This window comes from Stegastes partitus, unplaced genomic scaffold, assembly GCF_000690725.1.
Source record: "Stegastes partitus isolate 25-593 unplaced genomic scaffold, Stegastes_partitus-1.0.2 Scaffold1629, whole genome shotgun sequence".
NCBI classification, from domain to species: domain Eukaryota; kingdom Metazoa; phylum Chordata; class Actinopteri; family Pomacentridae; genus Stegastes; species Stegastes partitus.
This window is the reverse complement of record NW_007579360.1, coordinates 120,755-130,599: the sequence shown is the minus strand read 5'-3', so window position 1 is coordinate 130,599 and position 9,845 is coordinate 120,755. Positions and strand designations below refer to the sequence as shown.

Here is a 9,845-nt window from a genome sequence, read left to right as displayed (position 1 = left end):
TCAAAACAAAGATGGCGGCCGTCTGCTGCCGCGGCTGGAAACAAGAGTTGCATCTTCTTCGGAAACGGGTTAAAAATCTCCTTCCCACTAAGACGACGGACCATTTTATCCTCCCTGATAATTACAAGCATCTGTCATGATTGTGGAAATCCCTCTAGATCAACGGTAAGTTTTTTAAAACGAGCTCTTGGGTTAGATAACTCATTTAATTTGAGAAAAAGCAACGATTAGCTCCGAGGGGGGAATGCGTGTCACGATACATTAATGGCACAAACGGGGTCGAGGGGCTAATGCTAACTTTATTGCTCACACCACAGCTTTGGAATCTAATATTTGCCAGAAAAATATCTTAATGTTGGTACTGGCACACGTAAATGGATGGCAATCAAATTTAATAAGGGTTTCTTACTTTTGTAAGCGCCTTTCCAGTTATTATAAGTCAAAATGTTGGTAAGTTAAAAGTTGTTCACTCAGAAAGCTGCAGCTAAAGTGACATCTCCCCACTTATCTTTATATTAACTTAAAGATATAAACTTCTAGGTAAGTACAGATATTAATATTTCAACTAAAGTGAAGCTATTTCTGTTTGAGAACTTTCTGGAACTTTCCCAATGACGCTCAGAGCAACTTTAGCTAACTTACAATGAGCTAACTCGTTAGCTACTTAGCTAATTAGCTCAGTTAGCACATAGATTAACCCAAACAACCTGCTGCTCGCTTTTCCTGTGTGACTGCAAAATAACAGACAGACAGAACAGGTAAAGACAAGAATATTAATATTATTTAAAGTAGTTCAAGCTGATTTTGTTGCTTTGGTTGATTAGTTTTGGTTTATTTTTATCTATTAACCAGATGCTATTAGCATCGCTTGCTAATTTTCTGCTGTTACTTTCTTCACTTTTAGTTTAGAGACACTACCGTAAAATACAAATTAGTAGCTAATAGATATCAACATGAAACTTCCCTTGTTGATTATTAACAGCCAGGCAATAATTTTTTTTGTATTACAGGTTTTCTAAAAGCACGTTTAGACATGCAAATTAATTATTAAAGATCTAAAATTAGCTGTTTTGGTTGCATTCCCCGAGCTTTGGAGTGGACATTTTTCACTGAGTGTCCAACATCTTTATTGAAAACCAATATTTTAATTCACACATATGACAGTGAAACTTCCCTCAGATATTACCAATGTTAGGACGATTATTTTTTCTATCAAAAGTTTTTGAAATGTTTTCTTTAAATATCCAAATGAGGTCTAATCACATTGAATGTGTGCTCATTTGCATCAATGTCCACAGAAAACGTGTAATAAAATAAACAAGTAAATCTCAAAACTGACCCAGTTATAAAACACTGTGTGTTTGCTTCTAGTGTCTCACCTTAAGGCACTTTGGATTACTAGAAGACTGTGTCAGTAATGTACTAGATAAATGTATTTCTTTAACTCACCTATTTTGTTCTTGTCCTCAAATGCAGCTTTTTCGTTTGCCTTCTCGTCTGCTGTGCCCAGATCTGTGCAGGAAAACAACGGGTGAGGTTTTCATTTTTCTGTGTCTCTTCCTTTCTTTCTTTCTTTCTTATCCTCGCACACAATTATACTAAAATAAAAGCAGGCAGAGCAATAAAGGCTGAGTTACCCTGGGAGTGGAGCAACAATCTGCAGGGCAAAGCGTAAGCAGAGATGGTGTGCTGGTAGACCAGGGCAGACAGGCTACCTGTACAGACAGAAACAACATCACAGCTTTGGTTAAGCACAATTTAAAGGGTTTTTGTCATCTAAAATTTGCTCTAAATCACTGACAGAGTTTTAAATATTCTAAATAGCTGAGTCATGATGTGTTGGACTGAGTAAATATTCATCACATGTATTTCTGGCCTCATTTCACTCCACTGATATTATTAGCGATAGACTTGTTTGGAATCAAACGCAGCAGTGCACGTGTCTCATCGTCCACGCCTTCACAACACAACGTCAGATAAGAACGAGGTGAGGCACAATACAGCCTGTGAATGGATGAGTGGGTGTGAGAACACACCTGGTGAACTCACACCTAAGAACAGCTACTCAACACCCACACACAGCTGACTCAGTCGTCAGAAGGTGTCTGAGGTGCCGCTAGTTTGAGTAGGCCGGTGAACTTTGTGTGTTTTAAAGGGAAATTAAGTACTCCACTCACCAAAGTACGGTTCCTGAGAAGAGCCCTTGATGCGAACGCCCTTCGCTGATGATTCAATCAGGAAATGTCTGATAAGATCTGAGCTGCTTTCTCCTGGTATGATACAAGGACAAATGTCAGAGAAGGATTTAGTCAGTGAAGTTACAATATCTGTCAGTGATGTATGAAAGTGAAACCATAAAATGTCATGAGAGCTTCTTGTACTTTATGATTTCACATGATTTCCAACCTAAAAGTCATTAAAAGACAAATATAAAGATGGTCAGGTTGTAAATCATAATATAAGATCCACAAATGAACCCCAAAAGCTGCTGGTGAAATTACATAATTACATCATTTATCAGAAGGTCCTTGAACATACCGTGTGACATTTGGTTCAAATGGGAAAATTCTAGCAGAATCTACGTTTGAAATCAAGATATTTCATCACAATCCCTTTAGTGTGCATGATTCATTTAAAACTTCCCAAAATGAACGCTCCAGTCGGCTCGATTTAAATAAAATAAAACCTGCACAACCCAGCAGCTCGTTATATTTGAAAAATCACCAGAATGACATCGTCTATCTGAGCCGGAACGAGTAGAAACTGGAGAAAAAGATGATCAACTTTCTTTGGACTACTCGTCTGTAACGTTTAATTTTAAACTGTGAAATTTCATCAAAATCTCTTTATTCTGCACGTGTCGTTAAAGATTCACCATAAATTAAACCAGGTGTTTGCTGAGTTTCCGCCGAGGTGCAGGACTTCTGTTGCAGTGAAAAACGAGCCCACAGTGAGTGAAAATGTGACGGGAGTGAAAACGGTGATATAACAGCTGTCGTAACCGTAACCTGTTGCGAGATGAAGGATCGTCTTCCTCAGCTGCTATTTATTTTTCTGTGAGTCTCGCCAAAGCAAACCTGAGTTAAAAAGCCACTTGACGCGCTGCCTGCAGGCAACCAAAACAAACGCAGATTCTTGAGCAGGTTGTTTTTTAGGTAACCGGCTCCTGCCAGTTGCTGCCTGCGGCATTGAATTATTGCGAAATAACCTTCATCTCCAACAGCGAAACCGCTAAAAACACACAAACACGCTCTCTAGGGATGATTTTGTGATTGTCAGCGCCATCTGCCAGCAATAAGGTACGAAAGTATAAAGCAAAAAGCACACGAGGACGTCTGTGCTCGCTTCTGAATTACATTAAACACAGTTAGATTCAGAGTTAACCAGTGCCCCGCAACACATGAAAACATTAGTATACAATAAAGAACAATGTTGAGCTTATTCATAGGCTCATAAGCCAAATTATTCCACCTTTAAAGTCAGTATTTGATATTTTCTTTAACCTTTATGACCTCGAGCTTTCTTATAAGCAAAACAAAAGAGTCTGTCTTTCATGTGGAAAAGCTTCCATCGCTCTGATAGTCTTTGATTTCTGAGCTGCTCTTTAAATGGTGACTGTCGGTGTGAGTCATGTGTACGATATTTCATAATCATGTGCAACACTGCTAGAGTTACGTCTTACTTTCCTGTTCTGGTGTTATTTCTGCTCACCTGTTTTAATTGTCAGTAAGGTGTCGTGTTAATATCTTGTTGTTTTTGGACGCTGCATTTATTATTGTGTTATCTAACCTGGAACGAGAACTTCCTTTGGGATTAGTAAAGTTCTATCTTGGATTAGCTTAGCGTAGCTTAGTTTTAAAGTGGGACTTTTACACATAATTAAACATCTGTGCCCTTCATCCATCCATCATCTATACACCGCTTAATCCTCACTAGGGTCGTGGGGGGGCTGGATCACAGGGCTACACTTAGAGACAGACCAAACCAAACCAAGCACACTCACATTCACACCTACAGACAATTTAGAATCACCAATTAACCTCAACATGTTTTTGGACTGTGTGGGAGGAAGCCGGAGAACCCGGAGAGAACCCACGCTGCACGGGGAGAACATGGAGACTCGACGCAGAAAGATCCCCTCACCGGGACGTGAACCGGCGACCTTCTAGCTGCGAGGCAACGGTGCTAACCACCGAGCCACCTTGCAGCCCTCTGTGCCCATCAGCTTCGTGTGAATCTCTCAATATTCTGGAGTATATTGGAGTTTTAAATCTGTTGGCACTTTGGTAATTTTAGCGATGCTTCACATCAACAGTGACTTTTCGACGGCAGCAGCTCAGACTACGGTGGAGCCTTTCGAGCAGAAACGTAGGCAGCATCAAAGAAAAGTTTCTGATGCTGCCGATAAAAAAGAAACTGGAGGTCAGAACGTGATAAAAGGCCTCTGCTGATGACGGCCATGTTGCTTCTTGGAAACCTGTCTCGTTTCTCGGAGTTTATTTTTCGCCGCCGGGCGAGCGTTTGATCTGTAGCAGCTTTATTTTGTCAAGAAAAATCCTTCCGAACTTTATAGCCAACATCTTCCAGCCACTGACAGATAAATGTTTAAATTTACCGCCCACTCCAGAGTAAATCATTGTGTCTGAAATCTCCCAGACACTTTCATATTTTCACACCCCTCTGACCCGTACGCATACGTCTCCCTGCAGTAAATTCACAAGTGCTTTTTTGCAAATTCACCGTGTGGCAGAAACATCCATAAAAGCAGCAGGAAAACTTTGCGGTAGAGACAAAGAAAAAAAAAATCTCCGCATGTTGAAATGGTCTCGGAGCCTCACATGTCTTTCATATCCTGCATTCCTGATCGGGTTGTAAAAAATACAAATCTGCAAATGATGTAAGCCTCCAAACAGTTTCGTGAGTGAGGTCCGTTTTTTCCCTCTTTGATTGGTAACAGCGACGTAAACAGCTGGTTTTCTTTTGTGTTTACACAAGGTAAACTGTGGGCGGAAAAAATAACAGCGCTGTCTCCTGCCTCGCCGCAGATTGCTGGATGTCGTCAGACGTGCCTCATCGCATCAGCAGAGTTGGGTAAGCTGTTCCCCGAGACTTTCAGGTCGCCGCTGCAGACGGGTGACGCTCGGCGCTGCACCGTTGTTTGTCTGCGAGTGTGATGCCTGTAGGACTTTCTGTTTCCTGTATCTGACCAAACACGGCGGTGGCGTTTCTAACAACAACACGTGATTCAGAAGCAGCAGAGCAGTGATGAGCAGACAGATTATGGTGACCTGTATCGGCATTATTCAGATTATCTGTGTCGTTATTTTAAAATGCGCTGCCTCGGCTCCTCTCTCAGAAACGTCTCTCAAGCAGAAAACGAACAAGAAACACAATCCGGCGTCACCAAACAGGAAGTTAGCTCCTGTCACGGCGGCTAAGGCGATGCTAATGGCTAAGTTAGACGACAACCAGAGATTAGCCTGAAACAGAGTCTGGAAATCACTAATTAGTGTTAAGAGAACGGTGAAAGATTAAGAACAGCAGGAGACAAACTGATCAATCTGAGTCAATCCCACATGAACAGAGGAGATCATTAATCACTCCTGTTTCTATTTTACATATTCTGTTATAGTCACCCTTGTTGATGAAGAAGCCTAATCATGAATGGCGGCTTCTCTGCTGTCACAAGCTGCTAAAACATGACATTTAATGGATGGTGGTTCCAAACATCGGCCTCTCTTGATTACTAATGATCAACATCGGCCCTAAAACAGCAGCTCACCTGGGTAGGCGTCAGGAGTGGAGCTGGTGGGCGACTGGTCCACCTTCATGGCCAAACCGAAGCTGCCCCTGTAGGAGGTGCTGTCTCTCACCACAAACGTTCCTGCTTCTTTATCTTTGATCAGCGCTTCAGCTGCAATAAAGAAAACATCACAGAGACGGTGCTCAGTCTTGTCCCACATGCCTGGAGGGAAATAACAAAAACACCAGACGATGGAGACGGAAACAACCTCAGAGAGTCTCACCTTCTGCTCTGCTCATGTGTGGGCGGAACCAGAACTTCGAAGTGTCCATGACAAACTTCATTGACGGCTGGCTGCCTTTAAAACAAGCCTGGAAGCCCGAGTAGCTGGGCCTCGGGTCGGCCGCGGGGACGGTCGGGATCAGGTCGATTTCTGGGAGCTGGTCTGGCTGTGGCGCCCCGTTGACCAGCAGCACGGGGATATCGGTCAGCGACCCCGAGAGGGAAGCCGGGCTGCTGTGGACTCCCTTACCGTGGAGCTCCTGCACGTGGCCTCGCCTCGTCAGCGGGGGTTTGTCCGGACTGGTGCAGATGTCGAACGGCCTCGACCTCGAGCCGTCGCTGAAGGAGCTCGGAGTGTAAGAGAGGATGGACTCTGGAGAGTCGGCGTCTTCACCGGCCAGAGACAGATTACTGCACAGAGGAAACGCAAATGTTGTACACACACATCAGCACAATAGATGCTTTAGTTCAGACTGCTGTTGCTGCCATTTAACTTAAACGATTATCATTGTCTGATCGGCCTTTTAACCATTTAAGCATTTACAATCTCAAATCCAGTCGGTCACGGCTGTTAAAGCCAAAATCAATGACTCTATTTTATTAAACCTCTTAAAAACTCTCCGCTGCCCAAATCTGATGCAGCCGAACAGAAACGTAACACTGCTACACCCATTTTTGTCATATTATCGGTCTGTGGCTTTTTCACGCTTTTGAACTTTTGAAAAATGGTTCTGTTGGGCCAGATGCACATTTCATCCGTGTCCAGTTGTCGGCCTTGGCTTTTTCATCTGTTAGTTTTACCTGCCGAGGATGTAGCTGGTGTCCGAGCACGTGGACGTGGACAGCAGCGAGATGACGCTGTTTCTGTTGGAGGTTGACAGGCGCAGGGAGCAGTCCTGCTTCGTGGACGGGTTTCGTCTCGGGGCGCTACCGCACGGCAGCGGAGGCAGCGAGGAGGTCGGGGAGCTGGAGAACACCAGCGAGCCGTGAGGGCTGCAGCTGATGCTGCTGTTTGAGGGGATGGGTATACTGGGCGACACTGATGGGACCACTGTGGGCGAGGAACTGGGAGAGCATCCTCTGGAAAGCAGCGGTGAACTGGGAGGACATCCTCTGAGCACCAGTGGTGAACTGGGAGGACATCCTCTGAGAACCAGTGGTGAACTGGGAGGACATCCTCTGGAAACCAGCCTGCAGGGGGAGGTATCTTCGTCTGAGGACGAGGTGTCTGAGGGGGAAAAAAAACATTGAAATATTCCAGCAAATACACTGCAAAAATGTATTTTTTTTTTAACAGTATTAACAATGTGTTTTAATCCATTTGCTGTCATTTTACACATTTTAATAATTATTTTTAATTTCAGATAAAATGTAGCAAAATCACAAAAAAGAAAGTTTTATTTTACGAATGTTAATTTGTTCCTTAACGTTTGACAGTGAAGTTACTTTTTTTTTTTTTTTTTTAAAAACTGTATTTAAATTTGCTGAAAATCTTGATTATTTTTCAGATATTTTCTTTCTTTCTTTTTTTTTTTAAAAGAAAAATCAGCACATTATAGATTGAAAAATGCTAATTAGTTTTTAGATGTTATTTTAAAATGTTTCCCTGTTTGGCTAAATTTTAGATAATATCTAGTAAAATCATTTACAAAAAAAAAAAAAGATTTTAGTTTGCATGTTAACTGGGGAAAAATGGCCAAATTTGTGAATAATGTTCACATCAAATATCTGCATTTTCACAAGTAGTCTTTTTTCTTTTTTTTCCCACAACTTTGAAAACTCAAAGTATCTGGAAAACAATTTCAGAAAAAAACTAATTAATCTACATGTTCACATGGACCAAAACTTCAATCAAAAATCTGTATTTTTACAAATATTATTGGGCTCTTTTACAGCGACAGACCACAATATCACACTGTTTTCTAATATATGTAAGTAAGTTAAAGAATTCCAGTTTTTCACAGTTTTTCAACATATTTTCGGGGCAGATGAAAGACGTGAACCTGATGAGTGGAAAAATCCCTAAATGTTCCAAACCTCCTCCGACTGTCTGCTTTGGCTTTGTGTTAACAACATGGGATTGGCCTCTGCATGCACACACACACACACACACACACACACACACACACACAAACAGACTGGGTAAAGACCTTCATATTTGTCATGCAGGTGCCTGCTTGCAGAGAGCAGCTCATTCCTTCCAAACTAAGAAGCTCTGACTGTGTGTGTGCTGTTGCGAGGATACCGGCTCACTCGGAGGAGTCTCGGCTTGTTCTTGTGCATCTGAGGATGTTCCTGTCTCATTGTGTGGATTTGAGTTTACGCCCTTAGGAAAACACCGAAGCCTGCGGTCAGTGTGTGAGCCAGACGGGTGGCTTCTGCAGCCCAGGTTACATAACCATGACTAATGTTCGCACGGACGTAGCAACAATCTGAGTGTAGGTAGAAGCTTGTGTTGGGCGCTTTTAAAAATAGAAAAACTACATTTTCTAGAGAGTTCGAGGGCGTCAGCGCAGCGTGGAATCGACACTCGAGCAGGCTGCTTTCTCGTCACCTTTGCTTGATTTCCTTTAAACTTCACAACATTCGGTTTCACAAACCCTCGACCGAATTTCTTTCAAGTAAAAGATGAGCAACAGGAAATCCATTTATGCTCTCTTGACACCTGTACACACTTTCTGGTGCGAGCGGCTCTGAGCGAAGATGCTGCTGTTCAGAGCTCTGCTGCAGGCCGACATGTGCAGGGTGTGGCAGCCGCGTGGGCAGAACAGCTGAAGGGTAATTATGCAATTACCACACCGTCTTAAATATTAAAGTAGTAAATTTCCAGAGCCCCGGGCTGTCTGTGCTGTGCATTTACAGAGTGACTGATGGTTTTACTGTACTCTGGGTCACACCTCTGTACTCTGGAGGTTGCACTTTATTCACGTTGTGCTCGTCCTTTTAAATAAAAAAAAAACAAAGTGCGCAACTACAGATATTTAATGTGTGCTATAATTCAAGCTTCTATTTGGCAGCTGCTGTGTGATGAAGTTTCACCACATGGCCACACAAGGACAGCATAATTGATTTGTAAAACCACCGACACAACAGTTTAAACCCCCCGTCTCACAAAATGTATGAGGTGTGGTTGAACAGTGAGACTGGGCTTATGACAGTTAAACCACAGCGTGCATGCCTCAGCAACACAGTGTGCATTGATTAATGGGCAAGCATAAACAACTGCTGAGTGATTCAGTCGGCTTGAATTACATAAAACTGACTTACTGCATTAGTTTCATTATTTAGCTTCAAAACAGTCAATTGTAAGGCTTGTTGTCTTTAAAAAAAAACGACCAAAATTACAGCATTTTTCAGCTCCAGAAACTGTAGAAACTAAAAAAATACTTGCATTTTCAACATTCCAGCGATCTTTGAATTATCAATGTGTGCTGCTGTTTTGTTTTGGGAAAATTGCTTAAAGCTAAGTTTACTATTATTATTATTACAATCCTGTTGTTCTGCATGCGTGCATTTAAAAATTCGCCAGAAATCAAACGTGAGCTGTAAACGGATTCTGCGTAAAACAAAAAATTCTGGATTCGTCTACGCAACTATAAAGCAATGAGTGACTGAGCTGGGGCCGACAGACACGTGGCTAAAATTCTGAGTTTATTCGACTGCAGTGCAGGCGGAGAGGAAACCAGCATGAAATCCATTTAAAAATAAAAGTAGTAAAAGATCCATTGTCACTATCTATTTTCCCAGTATTTCACCAGTAACACCTGTGGACTCTGGGGAAAATGTTGTACATGTTGATTCTAGGTTTTTTCAATAACAA

The 9,845-nt window shown here is 42.2% G+C and overlaps 1 protein-coding gene across 2 annotated transcripts in view; it reads right to left on the bottom strand.

Moving 5' to 3' along the window:
* Positions 1 to 9,845, bottom strand: part of LOC103371696 (tensin-4) — a 15,808-nt gene that overhangs the window by 3,422 nt on the left and 2,541 nt on the right. For both annotated transcript variants that reach the window (XM_008301111.1, XM_008301112.1), the window contains exons 3-8: positions 6,827 to 7,253; positions 6,027 to 6,436; positions 5,783 to 5,914; positions 2,178 to 2,270; positions 1,638 to 1,715; positions 1,450 to 1,512 (exon numbers count right to left, since the gene is read on the bottom strand). In XM_008301111.1, coding sequence (XP_008299333.1) covers positions 1,450 to 1,512; positions 1,638 to 1,715; positions 2,178 to 2,270; positions 5,783 to 5,914; positions 6,027 to 6,436; positions 6,827 to 7,253 — 1,203 coding nt within the window. The remainder of the gene's footprint in view (positions 1 to 1,449; positions 1,513 to 1,637; positions 1,716 to 2,177; positions 2,271 to 5,782; positions 5,915 to 6,026; positions 6,437 to 6,826; positions 7,254 to 9,845) is intronic.